This window comes from Plectrocnemia conspersa, unplaced genomic scaffold (assembly GCF_051122295.1).
Source record: "Plectrocnemia conspersa isolate PC_06_02 unplaced genomic scaffold, ASM5112229v1 ptg000006l, whole genome shotgun sequence".
NCBI lineage: Eukaryota > Metazoa > Arthropoda > Insecta > Trichoptera > Polycentropodidae > Plectrocnemia > Plectrocnemia conspersa.
This window is the reverse complement of record NW_028277170.1, coordinates 17,004,566-17,028,085: the sequence shown is the minus strand read 5'-3', so window position 1 is coordinate 17,028,085 and position 23,520 is coordinate 17,004,566. Positions and strand designations below refer to the sequence as shown.

Sequence of the window (23,520 nt, the reverse complement as noted above, 5' to 3'; positions counted from 1 at the left end):
GTCTTTCATATACAATATAAAAAAAGATCATTTTAAAAAAAATTACAGTAACTAAATATTTTAGCATAATTTCTCGTCTTCCGTTTTAATAAGCTATGTACATTTTATCATATAACACTGATTTTTAAACCGTTTAGCTTTGAAATATTACATACTGCTGTTCTAAGAAAATGCGTAAATGTTGTAACGTATTAAAAATATTATCACAAGACAGATTTTCTTAAAGTTTTTGAAGATCATGTACCGTTGAACTTTTTCGCTGTAGATTGCTACAACCATATCCGTTTCACGAATTGAATACAATATGTATATATTTAAGATTGTAAACCAAAAAGTAAAACGGACATAATTGTATTTTGAATATATTTTAAAACGTGTTTTTTAAAATTTCGAAGATCAAGAGCTAGCATAAAATATTAATTACATTTCATATGCATTCAGTAATACATAAATATGTATATAAAAAATAAAAGATACTCAAGCTGATTTTTCACAATAAACACAAAATATACTACATATAAATATGATGCAGTTAATAAATAAATTTAATAGACACACAAGATAAAATATATTGATAAAGAAAGTAATATGTTTTTTTTACAAAAATCATGAAATTATAGCTGTTCAATGTAGGTGTTAATGAAAATTAAAAAGAGAAGATCGTTATAAAGTTCTTATTGTAATACATATAGTATTACGCACAAACTATAATTAAATTACTATTATCTTAAAAAAGGTTGTTTAAAGAAGTCCATTTAAGATTTATGAAGATCCTTGTTTGTTGATTAAACCACAATTATATCAGTATAACCAATACCTATCAAATAGAAAATAAAATTTGACGTGTAATCGGTGATACTAATATGATTAGGCATATAATATATAAGAGTCAAGTTTAAAATTACTAATTGGATACAATTTATATAAAATAAAAGTTGTGAAAAAATAGAACGAACATAATTGTATTTTAAATATATTTTATCGAATTGGATAATTTAAAACATGTGTTTTAAAATATCGAAGATCTCTTGGTAAATACTTCGCAATATTAGTTGCTAAATTTACATTTGGATATGACATATTTATTAATTTTATATATAATTTTAATTTCTATTTTATTTTAATTGTCAAATCCCTGAAGCTTTTATGGCAAGTTCCCGGAGACAAGAATAATGGAAGCAATCACGACTCTGAGTCACTACAGCTAAAAATTAAATGCAATGAATTGTATCTTAATACTTTTGATTAATATTTTATAATTTCTAAATCTTCAAAGAACTGGAATATTCGTAGTATTTTCTGACTCTTCAAAAGTCTTCATTGATGCACATAAATCGTCGTTTCACTTTGTTGTCCTCGATTTTGCGACAGCTATATCAGCTTTTCCAAATGATCTCAAATCTTATTTACACTTTGAAACCAAATTGGAAAACTGATATAATTGTGCGTGTAGAACTTTATATATTAATTCTCTTGCAAAGCAAACTATTTGTAGCGGAATCTTGATGAATCACACACAATTATATCTGTATAATTCACATATTATTATTATACAATTCTCTGAAGTTTAAATTCTCGATTTAAAGTTAGAAAATCCATTACACAGATTTATCATAATTTCTACAAAATATCTTAAGTAACCTTAAAACATAAATTTAATTTTTTTTTATTATTAGACATTCATTACTTTTCTATATAAAAAAATATATGTTTTAGGTTAAAATATTTATTTATTATTGCGTAATTATGTAACATTACATTTGTTTACACAAATATATAAATAATGTTTTAACATTTTTATGTGATATTAAAGTTACATTGTAATAAAAAAATCATTAAAGATAAAACAATTCTTTGAAAATTTGGTTACTGAAATTAAAGCAGTAAAATTAACATTATGTTCATTATCATATCAACTCTGTGATTAATGGTAGTATATTTAGACTTCTCGTTTATTGTATGTATAATTTATTTAGTTCACATATACACAAAAAAAACGAAAATCTAAATTTACACCACGTTGATTTTGTATTCTTCAAAATTAATTAGTCTTTTCCGTAAATTTTTAATTTTTTTGTCCATTGCCCATATTTTTTTCGATGTTAATACATCCCGTTTTCCATAGTATATATGTATTACATAAAATTATATAACATTAATATATTTTTATATACAAATTTACAAAAAAACGTTTTGACAACGCAAATATTATAAACCATTGAATTAACAAATGATATCAAAGTTATATTGTAATAAAGAAAATACAATTCCATGAAAATATTTGTTCGTTATCGTATCAACTATGATTAACGGTAGTATATTTAGAATTTTCGTTTATTTGTGTGTATAGCTTATATAATTTTCACCTATACACAAAAAAAACAAAAATCTAAAACAACACCAAGTTGACAATGTATTCTTAAAAATTAATTACAGACACTATTTTTTAATTTTCTTTTCCGTTGCTCACATCGATGTATAATAGCCCGTTTTTAATGTGTCTTTGAAGCTCAACATTATTATAACTATGTATATGAACTTTCAAACACACACAAAAACAAGATATATCTAACCCATCTACATAAATTCCTCCTGAATTTATTAGGGTATTTTTCTAGCCACTGTAGTCACGAACGTCTAAATTATGATTTTGAATTGCTTTTGCCGATATACATTCCCGTTCTTTAATTATACCACAGCCAATAGGTACTTTAATTATAATCTATTGGCTTTAGTATAAAATAAAATAACAAGAGGTATTGTTCTCTCTTTTCCATAAAATAATATTAAGCTTTTTGTTTAATGTACCTATTCTAAAAAAGTATGAAGTGTTGAAATAAAATAGAAAAGTAAAGAAATAAATTATTCTATTTTTTCTTAATACAATTAAAGTCTTGAAAACAGGAAATCAACATTTTATAAAAATCATTGCTATTGAAAATGAGATAAGTCGATAGGACCCTATTAAAAATATGTGATTTGTTAAATAGCGCGAATATAATTATTGCATATGAAATTTTTATGAAAAAATACCGTAAACATAATAAAATAGGTCTATTGTTAATTATCCAACAATAACCATTAATTATCCAACAATATCATAATATGGTTTTGCCCCACTTTTACAATCAACAGCTAAATTATGGTTTATACAATGATTATGATTGTCAGATTTATAATAAAAAATAAATAAAAATATAATGACACGCGCAAACATTGCTACAACTGCAATTATTGTTTTCTCTCTGAATTTATAATACAAAGTACTGGAATATGATTTAAATACAGCCTTTTATGACTTTTGAAAAGTACATAGGCCCCCATGTATGATCGGAAAATCTTCTGAGGAAAAACTGTTCCGTCCTGGCCTTCAAAAATATCTAAATTACTCATCCGCCACTGAAGTTCCGGAATACATCAGTTTACTGGATGGTAATGAAAATGCGTTTCAGAAAAATATGAGCCAAAGAGTGGCTCCATAAATGGGGACAGATCAGAATTGAAAGCTATGCACAATTATTTGCGATTAAATGAAGCAACTTATTAAAACCTGCTAGCATCAATTGCACTACTCATTGAAAAACAATGTACTTTAGACATTAAGATTTCTAGCAACTGCTATAAGCTACGAATCACCACAGACCCTCGGCTACATCATCCCCGAAACTATAATATAATAAATATTATTTGTATGCAAAACATTAATAAAATATTATTATATAACATATATACATTAGTATCGGTAACGTACAGTCATTCCTCCGCAAACTGCAAGAAATAATTAGCCACTGAGTGTGGTAGCTATTCTTGCTGCGAAACCTTGCTAAGTAGCTGTCCATTACAATTTATCTGAGATTGAGATTGTTGGTACTGCTGCTGAGGCTTAACCCTTGGAATGGTAGAACTGAAAGTCAGGATAGAGCTGTGTGTATGTGAAGAAATTTAATAGGATATAGAGTATGGTATCGGTTGAAATTATCGCCTTACTAACAAACCTATAGAACAACGTTAATTTGAAACAAAGTGTCATTGATAACAAGGGTGTTTTAAAATGCCTTTTAATTGATCAACTATTGCCCTTGTGTTTCCTGAAATACTCACTTCTTGCACATTTTCGATCCAAGTTCCATAGTCACTGATTGGCATTTCAGCTTCATTGTTTGCACTGTAGTCTTGGAACACGTCTTCGTTATTTGGTTGAAACAAACTTATTTTTATTTAAATTTGTCAAACTGGATAATTTTCAGCCTCAACCGAAATGTGCATGTGGCGCAGTTTTTTACCACACTACACATTTTTTTATGGTGTATCACGGCTTTAAGTCTTCATTGTTGTACATAAATCCTGGGTCGATTCATTTTATTGTTCTCGATTTTGCGACAGCTATATCAGCTTTTCCAAATGATCTCAAATCTTATTTACACTTTGAAACCATATTGAAAAACTGATATAATTGTGCGTGTAGAACTTTATTAATTCTGCCATTCTCTTGCAAATCAAACTATTTGTAGCGAAATCTTGATGGGTCACACACAATTATATCTGTCGAGATATATTATTGAAAATTATACAAATCAAGTTTGGATTATTACATTGTACAGAAATAGTGACAATGTATAATTCACATATTATTATTATACGATTCTCTGCAGTTTAAATTTTCAATTTAAAGCTAGAAAATCATTTACACAGATTTATCAGTTTATCATAATTCCGACAAAGTATCTAAAGTAACATTAAAACATAAATTTAAAAAATATTTTTTTTATTACTTTTCTATAATAAAAAAAAAATGTTTTAGGTTAAAATATATATTTATTATTGCGAAATTACATTTGTATACACAAATTTATAACTAATATTTTAATAACATTGATAAAACAATTCTTTGAAAATCTGGTTATTGAAATTAAAACAGTAAAATTAACATTTAGGATATTTAGATTTTTCGTTTATCGTGTGTATAATTTATACACAAAAAAAATCTAAAGTTACGTCACGCTGATAATGTATTCCTCAAAATTAATTACAGTCACAACTTTTTAATTTTCTTTCGATGTTAATATATCCCGTTGATCATATGTCTTTATAGTATGTATTTATTATACAAAATTATATAACATTATTATATGTTTATGTTATATTGTAATAAAAAAATCATTGAATTGAAATTAAAGCAGTGAAAATAGCATTTTGTTGTTTTCATATTTTATGGTAGTTTATTTAGACTTCTCGTTTATTTTGTATATAATTCTTTAAAATCTCATATATACACAAAAAAATAAGAATCTAAAAGAACACTACGTTGATATTGATTAAAGTATGTTTTAATATATATGAACGATACATATATCATAATAAAAAAAGATTCATAAGAATGCACCTAGTAAGTACAATTTTTTACTTAATAAAGTTTGTTCAGAAATTACTTACTATAAAATATTTACCTTTTTGAGCTCTCAATATATGAAATGTTCTAGTTTTGAAGCAGTAGTAGAGCTCAAATAAATTATGCTTCAATGCCATAATAAATTTTCACTAACACACACATTTTTACGAATATAATTTTGCTTTTTAATGCTTACCTTAAATATTAAAAATTTTGTCTATAGTATCTTCGTATTAGATAATATAGTATTAATAATTCATAGCTTATTTAAACACATTATTAAAAGTTTCTAATTTATATTTATCACCAGAATCTGTTTTCATACAATAATCTCTTTATTTAAAGGTCCAATGGATTTCAAAAATATATCAATGGTTTGATTTACATACTTGTTTCAACACTAATCTCAAATATTAATATTTTCTACTGTTGCTTACAACCTATCTACAAAGATTATTTGTCAATAAAATAATTAAAAATATTGAAAAGTCTGCAAATATAGTGAAATAATTGGACTTATTGAACCTACCAATAATTCAATATGCTAAGCTTAAGTAAATATATTATATTATTTCGGTATCCACATAATGCATCCATTAAACATCCTTTCAATTATTCTCATCTAAAACTCTAGAATGTAAATTCAGAGATTTTTAATTTATTTAAAAAATATATTATAAAAAAACTATCTAATAATCTGAAAGTGCAATATGTAGTTAATGTTTTGCATCTTTTAATTTTAAGTGTCTCAAAAATAGCTTTAGAATTTCACATATTTATACATTAACCATTTTTTAAAAACCGTCAAACTATATTTTAGATCTTGCTCTTAGGAAAATTGGCAAATACTCTGTTGATGTGATATCTGGTAAATATGGTGGAATAGAAAATTTTGTCGATTCTTTGGCCAAAACTCTCAGTTTTGATTTTATCACGATTCAATAAATGTATTGATTTTAATGAGCGTATGTTTACTACAAATCTATCGCTATACTTTTATTTTATAAATAATATCACTCTAGCAACACTTCTGGCGACAAAGACGGAAAAACGACGACCGGCAGGGCCTCGTCCGCCAGCCTTTACATCATTCGACATAATAACAGTGTAACTATTATATAATACATGTATACGTAATTATGAAATTAGATCTCCCGACGATTTACACATCCCTCAAACATTTTATGTGAAGTATTGCAAAAATTCTTTAAAATGTATTGCATTTAAAACCTTAAATGATTTACTAAAATCAACTAAGAATAATTGCAAATATTTAAAAATATATTTTGTTGGTCATTTCAAGAAAATCAGATTAAATTAAATCAATAAATAATACACGCATTATATAATCATATCACTATATAATTATTATTTTTATTTTCATTTATATATAAAATTCAATACTACTGCAGTGTCTAATTATTACCCGTCACCATCCATCCGCCAAAGTTGCATCATATAAGTTCTAGTTTATATGCCGATTAAATTCAGTCTAATTATTTTTTCAGACCTATACTATTATTTTGATTAGACATACGTTTGAGCATGAGATACAATGTATATCATGCTAAAACTCGGGCGACCGCAAATTGCTTTGCGGTCGACTAATCGATCGCGAATCGATTTAAAAATTTTGACATATCAATGTCCTCTGACGGCTAATTATTTTAATAAACCAAAAAATGAAATATACAAGAAAAAAGCCGCACACAACCCTTGCCCCAACCTCCAAAAATTCAATAATAAAACTAAATAAACAGCTAATTAAACCAAAAATAACATACGTTTTTTAGGTGTTTAAAAATAATACATAGCACACACTTTTACACTAACTTTAAAATACTTCATACTAATAATTCAATATCATTTCCATAATCACGGAGAAAAATATTACGCGTGACTATAATAACCCATTAATAGCTATAAATAACCATAAACTTACAAATTTAAATAATTTATTTATTTATTTGTATTTCATTATTTTTTTACTCTATAAAAGTTGTATCTATTTATCTCCAATTTATGTTATATTGTTACTATTAGTCTTATTTTATATTTTTTATTTTGCAATAAAAAAAATAAAAACATAAAGCAGTATACTATGTTTGAGATATACTTAATTTTTTGCTATAAATGGTATAATTTTTAAGAGAAGCGCTGTAATGGTGGTTTTCATTAAATTAGTGTGGCACCAGTTATCTATTTTTTATTTTCCTAACTTTTAAGTAGTAAAAAATATTGGATTACTTACAACTAACGTTTGTTTAAGCAAATATTGATTTAACTAACGCTTTCAGCTGGTCTTTATAAGCCGAATAAGGACACCCTAGACCTTCTTCACTAGTTTTTAGCAATACATACACCAAAAACATTGTTTTAATTTAAAATAAGTTTCTGATAAAAAAAACTCTTTTGTTTATTTTTCATATATATTTATTTAATTGTGGACCATCATGACTAAAATATATTAAGTACTATATATTATACAATTAAAATAATATCAAAAAAATATATTTATTACTTTATTTTATACTGGAAGGGCTGCAGCCCCGCAGCATATGTGGACGAACTGCCACTGGAATATTATGTTATTCGTGGAATCTAATAACCAAAGTGTCAAGAAGAACATGAATAACTGACGGATCATCAAAGTGAAACGCAGCTCTCATATGACGTATCTTACGTGAAGAGAGAATCTCCATTTACCCTCAAAATTTTTAATGAAAGTTTCTCTAGCGAGATTATAGGAATATATTATGGCAAATCAGATCAAATATCACATCTTCATAGATAATCTAAATCACTGTGTAGAGAAAAAAAGTCCGCAACAGATCTTATGCATCTAAACAATTTTAAATCATCGGCATACATTCAGAATAAAACTGAATTTTGTTACTGCCCTAATAATGTCAATAAAATATAACCTGAAGAGCAGAGAGTCCAGGTTAGATCTTGAAGTATCCCCAAAGGGGTGAAATGTTTTTTTGAAAATTGACCGCTATATATTACGACATGTCTACAGTCGTTCAAATAAATCAGGAATTCTTTTATTTTAACTATTAACAAGCTTTGTCGAAGGCCTTCTCATAATCATTATATACAATGTCTACTTATATTCAAATAATTCGCTACTGTTTTGATGAAAGATAGTAGTTCATCTTAAATACTTTTTTGTCACCATAGTAAGCACAACGTTCCCTTAGCAAATTAAAGCTGTTCAATAATTCATTCGAGCAACAATGAATGTGGAACGAATTAATGCACTTGCTATATTGAGTGATGAAAAAATGATATTTTTAATAATATTTATGTATTAAATCTACATTAAAAGATTGAGCCAAGTTGGAGGCACTCTAGCTTATGACTTGGCCTCTTTCCTCACTCGCACGTGACAAAGATATCCGCCTGCACAAGATTTCGGAAACGGTGGAGTCACAGGGGTGGGGGTTGCCCCACGAGTTCTGCGGCGGCTCGTGGTGGGGGCGCAGCGGCCTATTTAAACCACCGGTCTCCACCGCCACAACACATTGATTTGTTTGCGTTCGCCGAGACAGTTTGCGATCCGTAGTCGTTGCTTTTATCGATAGTCCGACAGACAGGCGCAGCCAGTGGTCGAATTTTCGAAAGCTCCATCGAGACGAGATTGCAACACTTTGTCATTACCTGACTTCAGCAGTGCCCGATCAGGCTGAAAACAGAAGACGCAAACGTCGAGAGAATTTAAACAGTAGCACGCGCTCGAAACCATAAACAAACAGCAAAGATGATGGCCGTAGCAGCAGCCCAGAAGAATCGCGAGATGTTCGCCATCAAGAAATCGTACAGCATCGAGGTGAGCGCAGTTCATAATATGTTATACAAATATAAGTGTAATAGTTCATATTTATTAGAAACCGTTTAAGATCCGAGTGCTTAACCAGATAGTATTCCTTGTTAGTAAAATTATATATTATTATAAGGTAAAATTATATATATATTATAAGGTAATTATATATTTTTTGAGTTTTTTCAAATACTAAATTAAAAATACGATAGTTTTGAGTGACATATTTATTGAATGAAATCTAAATTATCAGCTTCTAATAAATATGATTCGATTAATATTTTTTTATCACTTATCGCTCACGGGCTTAAAAAAATCTTAAAAAGCGAAAGATATAATTTTTTTAATAAAATTATCCAATATTTAGCCAAATAGCGTTTTTTACTATGAAATTTAAAAAAATAGTGTTTAAATAAATATAAGCGTTTAAATCAAACATTATTTTTGCATTGCATTTTTAATGTCTACGACGTTTCGTTAACTATGTCTTTTAGCAGTATCTAAATATATTCTTTTACATGCGTAGCACTTATTATGCCGTCAAAATTTATTTCTTAAATTTAACAATAAAATTTCATACGCAAATAAATAACATCAAAGATACTAAAATCAATACAAATATATTTATTTAAAAACGAAAGCTCATTATATTTAACTTTATTATTTCGGTGGTTTTCTTTGTGTGATTATTTTTGCGTTGTTTTTTTAACGTCTACAACGTTTCGTTAAATATGTCGTTAAGCATTCTCTAGTGATATTATTTTTTTATGTAGCACTTATATTAAATTTTATAATATATTAGACAATAATATCATACTGTTACTTCTGAAGAGTGTATATATAAATATATATACTGCCAAGAAAAAATGTCTACAAAATTACTTTTTTGTTGGCAATTATCAAACTCGTCTAAGTCAATTTTTCGAGGTCATCGAGTTACTTATCAAGTCTAATGTATAATATGATAAATAAAATCCTTTAGCTGTATCTTTGTTTAAGTAATGAATCTAACTTAATATAATATTTGTACATATTCGAAAATATTAGTTACATTTTTGAAACACTGAATATGTAAAATTATTTACACTAGTTTTGTTCACATTTTTATATTATAGAATTAATTATCAACAGTTTAATTGTTCTATATACATTTAATTATTAATTATTATAAAAATTATAGTTCACTGAAAGGCGTACCTGAAGTTATTTAAAATAATAATTATGCTTATATTATATCACATATTTTAGATTTTTGACATATTTTCAAGCACATTGTCAATAATGACACTCTTAATTAGTGAAAAAATAATAATACAAGTCTTGGTACGTTGCACGAGCCGACCTTGTCCTCATCATTCGCACCGCTCTACTTCCGAATTAATATGCTCACGTTACATACACAATCGTACATAAATATAAATATATATTATTAGCAACAAACGAACAAAAAATTTAAACAAAACTAAAAAGTCTGCGGCAGCTGAGATAAGGTCAAGATTACGCCCTAGACTATGACACAACATCGATGGTCAAAACATCGTCAAACGAGATGCGAGTAAGAAAATGCACAATATATATATATATATATATATATATATATATATACAACACGAAATATATGAATAAATGTACGTGTCGTGAACGTGTTCAAAACATCCCCTGAAGGTTAACAAGCTGCAATTACTATCACTCTAGTTACATTCCTTCTTATCGATCACGATTTTATGTGCAAATTAATTTTTCTCGCAAAACAGTGCCAATGTCGATTGTTTCGTTATAGCATTATAAAAGTTTTGCGTCGAGTTATTTTCACCTAAAAATTATAACAAATAACTGAAAACGTATTATTCTTATAGAGGCCCTTTTTATGTATTGTTATAAAATCGAAGTTTAATAACTAGCATCAGAATAAATAACATATGTATAATTTAAATAAAAAAATCATAAGTTATTATTTTACTCAATCAGTAGACAAAATTGTCCCTATCTACCGATTACTACACGTATATTTACGCTTAACATAAACTTTTGAGATTAGTCTAAATTTCGATGCAATACATAATAAAAATATCATTGATATAAATTTAATTCTTAATCAATTTTTAAAAAAATATGGAAAGTTAACATATCTGAAGGCGTAATATGCTGAAAAACTTATTTGACGTGGCTATAACTTTTCACTTAATATCACATTACTGGATAAAAATGCATAAAAAGTATCTCACATTGCAGAAGAACTATCTGAAGTGATCTTTAAATCAAATCTAATTATAAGATAATGGCTAGTCTTCCTCAGACATTGTAGTTCATTTTTTATGTCTCGGTTTTTTTCCTTGCAAATTTCTAAAGCGCGTTACGAAACGCAAGTGTACATCAGGGCCGCACTGTGTCAGTCACGCTAAGCCACTGAGAACAGTGAAATAATAATAATATAATAAAAACGGTGATAATCAATCGATAAGATTCATTGTTGCCGTCAGAATTCACTGGCAATTAAGCGAGAAGGCAGACACGCCACCTGCAAGGCTGAGCACTTGCACTTGCTGGTCACCAGAGTATTGGATGACATCGGGTTTAACGACTCAACGAGACCTTGGTAAGCCGGCAAAGGAAATTGACCCCACAAGGACCAATAAAGAAGAACATTTAAAAGTCCATCTATCGATATTGTTGAAAAATGACCGGATTATGTAGTAAAGGGAGCACTCGCAACTCGTCACGCTCGATCAACTACGGCAGCCTTAATTATACCCACAATGTTATTTTATTATTTATGCAAATTCCCGTCCATTGCGCGATAAGGCAACTGATAAAAATCGAAAATCTAGACCACTCTAGGACACGACTTGCGGATATTCAATAATCGCATTGTCCTTAGCAAAGTCACTAATTATAAACATAAAAATTATAAAAAATGATATTTTTTTAAATTATTTAAACTTCTCGAAAATAATGTTGTATTTTATAAAAACACAGACATTTGTAAATTGCTCAGTATTATTAAAATTAATATCAAAAATGTAACGTTTTGTTTTAGATTTTTTTATACGAAAACAATAGCTGAATGATATATTTTTTACTATTTGAACAATTTCGTCAAATAATTTCGTGAAGGGCATACATGACATAACCTTATATATGCCGTTCATGATTCAGATTCATGAATCATAGATTTTATTATAAAAAAGTTTAATTAACATGCTCTAAATATTCTATTTTATAGCGATTCGATTATATTCATTTGAAAGTATTATATTTATGTGAATTATTACATATTTTAGTTAAAGAAAATTTTACTCGTAGTTTTATCCACATATTTAAATATATTTTTGCTTAAAACATTTAAAAAAAAATACTTATACCATAACTCTTGTCGGTCTTTCACTATAGTAAGGTACCGCAGCTAGTAAGTGTGCGAATAGCGGACGCTCATCTGATTTCTTTGTTTATTTATTAAAATTAGATATTTTCACTATTTCAATATTAAAAAGGTATTTTTTACATATTTTATTGCTATGTACCGGATAGTTTAGTTCAGCTAATAATTTACTGAAACTTTAATATTCAATTTCTGCATCTCTACGTTTTATTATTATTAAAAATAAAAATTAGATAATATTTTCGTTGCAGAACTTTTAATATAACTTGAAAATAGATATGCCACTTAACTAAATACCAATAATAAAAATATATGTTGGGTATTTATTATATTGTGATACTATTCATACAGCTATTTTGTATGGTAATGATAAATTTATATAAAGCGCTTTAAATAGATTTTTTTAAATATAATGTATTTTAAAATATAATAGAAGATAATACCATAGAGATTTAGACATAAATTTGTTAAAAAATAGCTGATATTCAAAAATATATAAATAACATAAAAAAAACATAATTAAGACTAAAATATTTTTTTACATTTACTGCTCATTTATGTGGATTTCTTAAGATACAAAAATACATATTCTAATATATCAGCTAAATACGTCAGCTAAGCTGCTTAACGACCTTTTTTCTAATGGCGGCTATTCAAACTAATAAATCTATAGCTTTGTGAAAAAGAAATAACAATAAAATATTTTTTTAATCTTTGTTACATTCGTCCGTAAGAATGGGCAAATCAAAGAAAACATAATGCGCGATATAATCACTAATTTTATTTTGGTACTCAATTTTTTTTTCAAAATAGCAGATATTTAAATAAATAAAATAAAAATCTACGGACTTTGCCGAACGATTATTTTTAATATAACCTATAACATAATACTAATTAAAATAATTCGTTACTATTAGTCATAATATACATTTAACTCGCAATACCCGATAAATTGATTGAACAATAAATCGCATTATGGAAAAAGGAAATCCGAAAAAAGAATATTGGGTATATCTCAAGGGACAATTCGGAAGCAATTCAATTTCGTTTTCGAACGATATAATCCTAATATTAACGATATAATCCTCAATTTTACTTCACGTATATAATATATACATACGTTAATTGAACATAACTGACGATAATTTGCATTACAACATAAAAGCATATTTTTTGCAATACTTCCGTCGAAAAATTGTTCTTGAAAACGCAATTCACTTAAATCATGTGGAGATAACCATCGAAGTAAACAATGTTTATAAAGCCACAATCTTAATGTATTTATATTCATTTTTATACCAAAAATATCTCAGATAATTCCAGTAAATATTTTATTGTGATATGTGTTACAAAAATCAAATCGGTAGTATTTTTAAATATTTTTATACAGTTCACTTATCGTATAATTCCTGGATTCTTTGCTAATGCTATGTAATTTTATGACACACTGAAATATTATCTTGTAACACAACATAATAGCATGTTATAAGATCAGTCATCAGCGAGATCGTTGTCATTGGGTCATAATGGAGCTCGTGACCGAAACTTTCTTCGGTGAAAGCGAGAATACATCATCAAAGGCACTAAACAATGTTTATAAGTATCTAAAATTGTTGTGGCGGATAAGACGAACGTTGCGTGTCTACCTCAGATGGGAAATTGGTCAATAGGAGCATCTGAGATTGTTTTTAAAAAATACGTATTCACGTTTACGTAATTCACCTCGGTCATGTCCGAGAGCACGTAGTCACCGTCAAAATAGAAAACGGATAATTATGATAGAACTATGCAAAAAGTATAACGAGACCTTTATAGGTACACCTGTATAATAAGAGCATTGTATAACAGCGCTTTAGCGCGACTTGGCTTAAAATATATACTAAATATCATATATACAGTTGGAATATTTAATAAGGAACATCACTTATGAGCTTATTGTACTAACAATAATAAAAAAAATTATCTTTAATCGGTATTTAATATTTAATAATATGTTATTATTGATTTAATTATCTTTAATTTTATATATTTGAATGAATTATATTAAAACTTTTACAAATCAAATTGAAAATATCGTTATATGTAAAGGAATCGACTTATCTTTGTGGCAATAATATTTATTTAATATTTTCTAGCACATTAGGCCTCTCTCTGCCTTTCTTTCTAAAGCATTATCTATGTGCCTGAATGATTAATCAGCATGTTTTCGATTGTATGTATGAATTCCTTAACTTGATAAAGCAAATCAGTTTATTTTAAGCAATTTATTTTAAATCATTTTAATCCTTTTAATTCGATTTTTACTAAAAATAACACTTATTATATGTTATATGAGATATTAAAATTATATTAAAAATTTGAGCCTAAACCTATTTTTAAAAATGAATTACTCATCACTATACTTATGACAAATTTGAAGGCAAATGTAATGTTAATTTCTAAAGCTTTTAATATACATATGTGTATGTAATATTTTTTTCAATAAAACACGGAAATCTGGTAGTGGGTTCTTGGTGCTATTTCCTACTGAATTTCCTCAAACGTCGGTTTAGTGATGGGCGAGCAAATAGAATAACTTTAGATCCTTTGACACGGTGGTGCTTTTAAGCGAATTATGCACGGCTCTTTGAGCACTGTGTCACAGTTCTAAAAGTTGGAAAGCGTTAAGTGCTACCATTCGAACGAATTTACAATACCCACTTTATCATATATATGTATAGCTTTGGGGTGGATGTGAACTCACTCACGTACACCATTTTCCATAAATCGCCACCCTTAACGAAAATTATGCATTATGACCTTCTGGATTTAAACTAAATAATTAAATCTGAACTGTGAAGAGTTCTTACGCAATACTTTAACTAATTGAGTACCAATACAAGCATCTGTAACAATACCAATATTTGTAGTTTAAAATAATTTGAAAAATAGCTAGAAAAGATCTGAAATATTTTCGTATTGAAATAACAAAAGATCAGTATCAATAATCATATTTCAAACTTTTCTTTTTCTATGTATTTAAAATATTATATAGAGCTTTAAATAATATATAGTTTTGATACCATAGTTTTAACATATAATATTATTTTAATTAATACAATATTTGTGTTGTTTGGTTAGGACAGGGGTCGGCAAAGTGCGGCTCCGGAGCCGCATGCGGCTCTTTGGCTCCTTGAGTGTCCTTTCCATGTAACGTTGAATGTGTGCGTGAGCGTTGACGTAGTACCTGTTTCGTCCGGTAGGGGCGCAGCGCAGCGTAGTAGCATGACAGCTGTCAATCTGCGTATTTGGCGGTTACAGACGGAGCCAAAAGTATGACCGGCGTCAGAAAAGGGTCTGTTGCCATTTTGAAAGAAAAAATGAATCACGAGATATTGGTTTATCATTGCATTATTCACCAAGAAGGGCTTTGTGCGCAGACATTACCGGAAGAAATTAGTAAAGTTATGGGATTAGTGATCACGATCATCAACTCCATTGTAGCTAAAGCTCTTAATCATCGTCAATTCAAAGAATTTTTAGTTGAAATGGAGAGTGAGTACGCTGATCTTTCGCTTCATAACAAGGTTCAATGGTTATCAAGAGGGTACGTTTTAAAACGTTTCGCATCCCTATTGCCAGAAATTGAAGCATTTCTCCTTGAGAAGGGTGTTCACTATCCAGAATTTACAATCAGTGGATCCAAAACTTTCATTTCATGGTAGACGTTATGTCTAATTTAAACCAGCTTAACCGTAAACTACAAGGGAAAGGAAACACAATTTTTTCGATGTTAGAAGAAGTCATTTCATTCGAAAACAAATTATCCCTTTTTGCTCAAGATTTTGAAAGACCAACCTTGTTTCACTTTCCGAGCCTGCTGAAGCATCGCCAAGAAAATAATTTCTCTATTGACAAACACCATTTCAAAACAATAATTTTTAATATGAGGGAAGCCTTTCTCAGCAGGTTTCATTCGTCAAAAATCCTCTTAATGCTACAATAACTGAGTTGAAATTTTCTCCTGTTGGCATTGACATTGGTAACTTTGAAATACAATTGAAGGATTTAAAAAACAAGGAAATATGGAGCTCCAAATTTCAACGTTTCTGTATTGATTTGGAAATATGGAGAAGAACGAATGTGATCTTAGTTCACAACATAAGTGGTCTGCTTTGAAAGACCTGGAGAATGAAGACATGATCATTTTCAACGTCTGGAATAGTATTCCTGACTCTTACGATCAGCTGAAAAACTTGCGTTTGCTGTTCTCTCCCTTTTTGGTTCTAAATATACATGCAAATAATCCTTTTCAAGCATGAACTTTATCAAGAGTAAACTGAGAAGTCGTCTTATTGACGAGAACTTGGAATCATGCCTAAAATTAAAAACTACAACATATAAACCTAACTTACTGAAACTTTTCAAGGAGATGCAAGGACATTGTTCGCATTAAGTGTTTGTCAGTCATTGTCATGGTTTAAATTTATGGATACCTTACTTTCATATCATATTTTATCAACGAATAAATCTTTATTAAGTGTGAAATCAAGTAATTTAATGAAGGTCTAAAATTATAATAAAGGTTTACTAAATTAAAAAACAGATTTGGCTCTCAGAACTATTTTGAATCGTTGTAATGTACATATTTGGCTCTTCGGCCAATAAGTTTGCCGACCACTGGGTTAGGAATACGTTTTACAATACTACAAATATTTTGATAATGGATTGTTATTAAGAAAGGCAAAGTTAAATAACAAATGAATTGAAATGAAATGTTTTATGTTTTATCTACAGAATGGCTATCCATCGCGTCGTCGATCATTGGTTGACGATGCCAGGTTCGAAACTTTGGTCGTCAAACAGACCAAGCAAAGCGTTCTCGAAGAGGCCCGCCAAAGGGCCAACGGTAAGTCTCTTTAGCTTTTTATTTATTTTTAGTACACGCTTATTTTTTTTTCAAATTTCCATGCATGGCACTGTTGTTTATGTTCGTACGCTTAGATTCGAGTTTGGAATGCGAAATTATGCACGCTCAATACAAAAAAATGGAGACACCAACCGTAGAAATAAAAACGGTGCAGGACGAAGTCAACAACGGAGGACTAGGTTCGTACCGCTTTTAAAAATCAAATCACGCAATCAGATTTTTAATTTTGCATTAGATATTCACAAAACACCGTATTTTAATAATATGCTCACTCTTTGAATTATTTCAATTGATTTTCTTTATCTAAAGCAGCGTGAGATTTTTCTTTTCTTTATATAGTATTTTATTTAATTTTTTTTTATTTACTTTGGCATGTTTGTATGTTTTGCGTGTTTAGCCGACGTGCCTATAGACGGTGATGACGTCAAAGGGACCCAACAGGACTTCAAAGATGGTTTGTATTTTATATTTTTTTTATTTATTTAAGAACATACGGTCTATTTTAGTCGTTTCGAACTAATTTTTTAAATTTTATTTTATTTTAAACAAACAATAGTATAAAATATAAACATTATTTATAGTTTCGCTTGTTCTGTTATAAATTAATTTTAGGACCGCAATAGCAGCAAGTCATTTACCCCTAAAATCCGCGATTTATTTAGTGAATTTTAATATACGATCTCACCCTCATTTTTTGTGTTACTCCACACCTAGCAAGCGTATTATTACAAATTAAATTAGCTGTTCCTATTATTAATAAATATATTTAAAGTATATTTACAATTTAAAAAAATATTATTATTACAACAGTTTTGTATAAAACATTTTTGAAGTAGTCAGTAAAAGCTTTTCAAATCGATATTGCTGCAATTAGCATGTATATTTATTGTCTGCTATTTACAACCATAAAACCATTTTTTATTAAATTATTTATATAGATAGATGTTTATTGAATCAAAGCTGAGATTCGCTTTAAAATGAATTATGAAACATGGATCTTTATTTTATTTTGGTATCGACTCATTCGATAAAGCTCCATTAGAATCCGTCCGAGTTTAACCTTTCAGAGCTTTTAGACTCTCCCTCATCCATTGTTCATAAGATAATCCGACAGCCATGTTCCCTTTTGCGATTTATGTCCTGGCTCTTTCGCTCACAAAGGACTCGGAGTGAAAAAAGTTATTCGAGAGCACTCTCGGCTCAATTACGAACTTCATAAAGTCGAGTGTAATTTCTTGTTCTGAGCGCAACAAGTAGTATTCGCTCTGCCGTATAAAATACATACGTACGTACAATCACGCTTTGTGCGACCACTTTTTGAACTTTGAACTACTAAAGGGCCTACATATGTTAAATTTAAAAACATATAATATGTAAATATCACATTTACAAATAACTACATATTTTAGAAAATCATTCAATTTTTATCGATATTAAATATCTTGTGAATAAATTACTTTGAATATAGTGGAAATTGAAATGTTAATCATTGCCTCGTAAACGATAACATATTCAAGTATTCTAATATATTAGTAACTTTGTAAAGAATCGAAAAATACAGGTTCATACACACATATGTTATAGATTAAATAATAAAAATGAGAATATTGATTAAAAAAAAGTTTTTCGCACTTAAATCAGTACGAAGCTCAATTCAAGTATGCTCAAAAAATAATTAATAAGTCCACAGATACACAATATTAATCTGTAATTTTTTCATAATTGTAAAAAAATAAAATAATAAATAATATATTTTATTGGAATAAATTGCGAGTAGTGCTCTGGCCTCTGGTATAAAAATTCAAGAAGCTGTCAATCAAAGACAACGTTGTCCTATATTTATTGTTCCGTATTTTAGAAAATATTTTTTTTATAATTATTTTAATTAATATAATTTGTAATTAAAATATTTAATATATCTAAATAGTTTTCGAATGCTTTGGTTTTGCTAAGCAATAAACATCGTATTCTTTTTTCGGTCAATTAATTAAAATAATAATAATAATATCAATACCGGTAATACCGCACGGTACATCGAATAAAAAATGACTACCTGCGTTGTTGTAAAACAAATTTAATTTTTAAAGAATCGGTCGTTTCTTGGCGTTTTTAGAATAGTGAATAAAACAGGTAAATATATATATTATTTGGATTAGAGTCTCTAATATGGAAATAAAATATCGTAATAAAAAATGTACTGTTTGTGTAAAAAACGCATTTGATTTGTTAATTATTGATAACCTTTAGCGCATATTTCTTCAGCGCAAAATGTCGCTTGATTGTATAATATCATAGAAAAAACATTGCTTTTTTAAGATATAAAAAAACAGGATAGCCTCGAATGAGATTATAGAATAATTATATGATTGTAGATATCGGTCTAACTGAAGAGGAAGTCATTCTTCAGAATGCGGCTGCAGAATCTCCGGAAGCCGAGCACGCCATCCAGCAAGCGTCCCTCATGTTGCGCATGAAGGACGGAATGAACTCCCTCAGTCGCATCCTCAAGTCCATCGAGAACTACAAAGGCGTCGTGAGCCACCTCGAAACCCGCCCTTCAAAGACCGAAGGGATCATGTTTGACGTCCTCGTCAACATCAACATGTCCAGAGCTAACATGCTCCTTCTCATCAGAAGCTTGCGCCAATCTTCTTCCTTCATCGGAGTCAACCTCATCACAGAGAACAACCTCTCAGCTAAAGACCCTTGGTTCCCGCGCCACGCTTCAGACTTGGACAACTGCAACCACCTGATGACCAAGTACGAGCCAGAGTTGGACATGAACCATCCAGGCTTCGCCGACAAGACCTACAGAATCCGCAGGAAGGAGATCGCCGAGATAGCATTCGCTTACAAGTTCGGAGATCCAATCCCGCACATCGATTACACCGAATCCGAAAACCAGACGTGGGGACGCGTCTTCAACACCGTCTTGGACCTCATGCCGAAGCACGCCTGCTTGGAGTACCGCAGGGTCTTCGCCAAGCTCCAGGCCGATAATATCTTCGTATCAGAGCGCATCCCGCAGCTGAGCGAGATCTCCAGCTTCCTCAGAAAGCACACAGGATTCAGCTTGAGGCCCGCCGCTGGCCTGCTCACCGCTCGCGATTTCCTCGCCTCTCTTGCGTTCAGGATCTTCCAATCTACCCAATACGTGAGGCACGCCAACTCCCCATACCACACCCCAGAACCGTAAGTTCAAATATTTATATATTCAAAAATAATTAAACTGTCCTTTAGATATGAATCTAAATTTTTATTCTTAGCTATAAAAATAATATAATTATCTAATATCATATCGATAGATCTATACCATCTGATATTATGAAATACAACAATATTTTTTATTTTTAAATTAAATCAATATTTAATTTGCTCATGTATAGTGTGTATTTCTTTCAAGTACACGTTCATGTGTGTTAGGTGTAATTGTATAAAAGTTTCCATTATCGACGCTATTAGAACATCGTTAAAAGCGAGAGTTGCTAAATGGACTCGGGGGTAGATTTTAATAGATTAATAACTACCCTCCGAGTCTCGAACACTCGAGACGAAATTTGATTTGCTTTCGATCGATTTACAGCGACTGCATTCATGAACTCCTCGGACACATCCCCCTGCTCGCCGACCCAGGATTCGCCCAGTTCTCTCAGGAGATCGGCCTTGCCTCTCTGGGTGCATCCGACTCCGAAATTGAAAAACTCTCCACCGTAAGTCAATAAGACTATTTATTAATAATATGCGATTGTTAATGTTTGCTACTGTGCGATAATCTGTGTTGGCCACGTTGCGATTTCGCACTGCTCGTTGAGTATCTTTTCTTTGTGTCTGACTGCTAAATCCTTTCTAGGTGTACTGGTTCACCGTTGAGTTCGGCCTCTGCAAGGAGAACTCTCAAGTGAAGGCTTACGGAGCCGCTCTCTTGTCATCTTACGGTGAATTGCTCCACGCTTTGAGCGATAAACCTGAATTGAGACCGTTCGAGCCATCGGCCACATCTATGCAGCCCTATCAAGACCAAGAATACCAACCGATCTATTACGTCGCCGAGAGTTTCGAAGATGCTAAAGAGAAGTTCAGGTATGTGTTACGATCTTAACTCTCGCACCTAGATATATTTGTCATTGAAAACTTATTCGACAGACGCTGGGTGTCCACCATGTCTCGCCCCTTCGAGGTGAGGTTCAACCCTCACACTGAAAGAGTAGAAGTTCTGGACTCCGTCGGCAGTCTAGAGACCTTGGTCACGCAGCTCAACACCGAACTGCTGCACTTGAACAACGCGCTGAATAAGCTCAAAGCCAAATCGATCTGTTAATAAGCTGTGACCAAACCCAATGGCTCGAAACTCATGATCTAGCACCACTATCGTAAAATCAGGGGGATCAAAAATTAAAATTAAAAAAAAATACTTTCCTAGTCGTTTAATTGTTTAACTCCCGGTTGGAGTCGGATTGGAGGCTTAATACCCCACAAAAGTCCAGCGGATTGGATTGAAAGGGACTTGGAAGATTGACTGTTTCCAAAAAACTTCATAAACCTGTTGGCACCTCACGCATCTTTTCATTTGTATAAAGTCTTCATTTATATTGTGTTCCACTTATGTGTATATTTATGTAACGTTATATATTATATATTATATTATTCCGCGAGTTGAAAAATGTTAAAACATCTTATAAATTTTATAAAAAAAAATGCTTTATTTCCTATATTCTATAAAGTAAAAAAAATATGTTTCGCTATGCGTGGATGGCGAGAGATTGTATTTAATCGAAAGTCTCGTGATTTATTTATTTTTTATTGAATGAATATTAATCTATGATTATATTTGCCCTAATAATCATAGTTTGATATTCGTCTATATATTATTATATATATCTTATCTCTACATATATATTAAGTAATTATTAAGTATGTAATCTTCGCGTATCATCAAGCTGTGTTAGTGTATGAATGCTGTAAATTAAAGTAAAACTAAAAAAAATATCGTTTTATTTATTTCATTGCCTGCAATGCGTTTTTAATAAATCAAGTGTATCCAACCTTTTGGATCTTATGGGCCACATCATCCGACAAAAAATTGGCAAAACATTTATTACCAAATTTTGTTTTTTTTCTTGATATTAATGCAAGTAAAAAATAGCGATGCGAAGATGCTTTAAATTTCATTTTTGTATGCATCATTAATAAAAAAAATAAACTGCAAGTTCTCTTCAAAAAATGCGGTTGGTAAATATTTTTTTTTGAAACAATAAATCTAGTAAAACAGTATCTTTGACAAAATATCGTCTTACATCGACCGTTTCTAAATGCCTTCTACGTTTTTATATCAGAGGCTAGAACACCATTAGCCAAATAATTCCAATAAATTATATTCCTATATTACTCATCAGTTTTGTTAATTACGATTATCCAAAATAACATTATGAGAAAGGAAAGCGCTGAAAATTATAAATCTGTTTGTTAAAAATGCGACATATTTTTTTTCTTAAAACAGATTTATATGATTAAGATATATTATATTTTTATTTTAAATATTGCATAATTATTATTTATCTTAGAATGATAAATCTCTCGTATTCTAATTATATGATTTAAATATAAATTTGCAAGGAACAAATATACTGATAAACGAAATGTTTTTAAAATAAGCTTATAATATGGAATCGTCAACTTAATTTAAATAATTTGGCACATATTACGATATTAAGGTAAGAGAATCTATTTAAGATGAAAAAGAATGCAGACGAAATATAAAAGCTTCAGCAAGAATTTGATTCACGTTTTAAAATTTTAGGGAAGAATAAAATTTCTTTTTTAAAAAAAAAGTTAATTTAGATATTGAAAGAATACGCAAAAAAAATTAAATGGAGGTAATTCATTTTCAATACAACGCAGAATTAATAAACATTGATCTCCTTCATTTCTATAAGAACTATTTCCCACCTGAAGTACCTATCTTTATGAACATATATTTTCAAAAATGAAAGTTATTAAAAGTAGCTTTAGAAACCGCCGAT

At 29.7% G+C, this 23,520-nt stretch overlaps 2 protein-coding genes across 4 annotated transcripts in view; one reads left to right on the top strand and one right to left on the bottom strand.

Moving 5' to 3' along the window:
• Window positions 1-23,520, bottom strand: part of LOC148234372 (putative 3-phosphoinositide-dependent protein kinase 2) — a 126,535-nt gene that overhangs the window by 68,820 nt on the left and 34,195 nt on the right. The gene's annotated exons all lie outside the window — the stretch shown is intronic.
• Window positions 8,914-22,169, top strand: ple (tyrosine hydroxylase ple). The gene is made up of 8 exons (XM_088187729.1): window positions 8,914-9,221; window positions 17,368-17,479; window positions 17,575-17,679; window positions 17,898-17,954; window positions 19,873-20,692; window positions 21,084-21,210; window positions 21,351-21,580; window positions 21,644-22,169. The coding sequence occupies exons 1-8, from the start codon at window positions 9,153-9,155 to the stop codon at window positions 21,816-21,818; spliced, it is 1,695 nt and encodes a 564-aa protein (XP_088043855.1). The 5' UTR covers window positions 8,914-9,152; the 3' UTR covers window positions 21,819-22,169.

What these genes read in the sequence shown, in the direction of transcription:
- ple (XM_088187729.1), top strand. Translation starts at nt 9,153, where the DNA reads ATGATGGCCGTAGCAGCAGCCCAGAAGAATCGCGAGATGTTCGCCATC. An exon ending in GGCCCGCCAAAGGGCCAACG is followed by an intron (nt 17,480 to 17,574) that starts GTAAGTCTCTTT and finishes TCGTACGCTTAG; the next exon opens with ATTCGAGTTTGGAATGCGAA. An exon ending in AAATTGAAAAACTCTCCACC is followed by an intron (nt 21,211 to 21,350) that starts GTAAGTCAATAA and finishes AATCCTTTCTAG; the next exon opens with GTGTACTGGTTCACCGTTGA.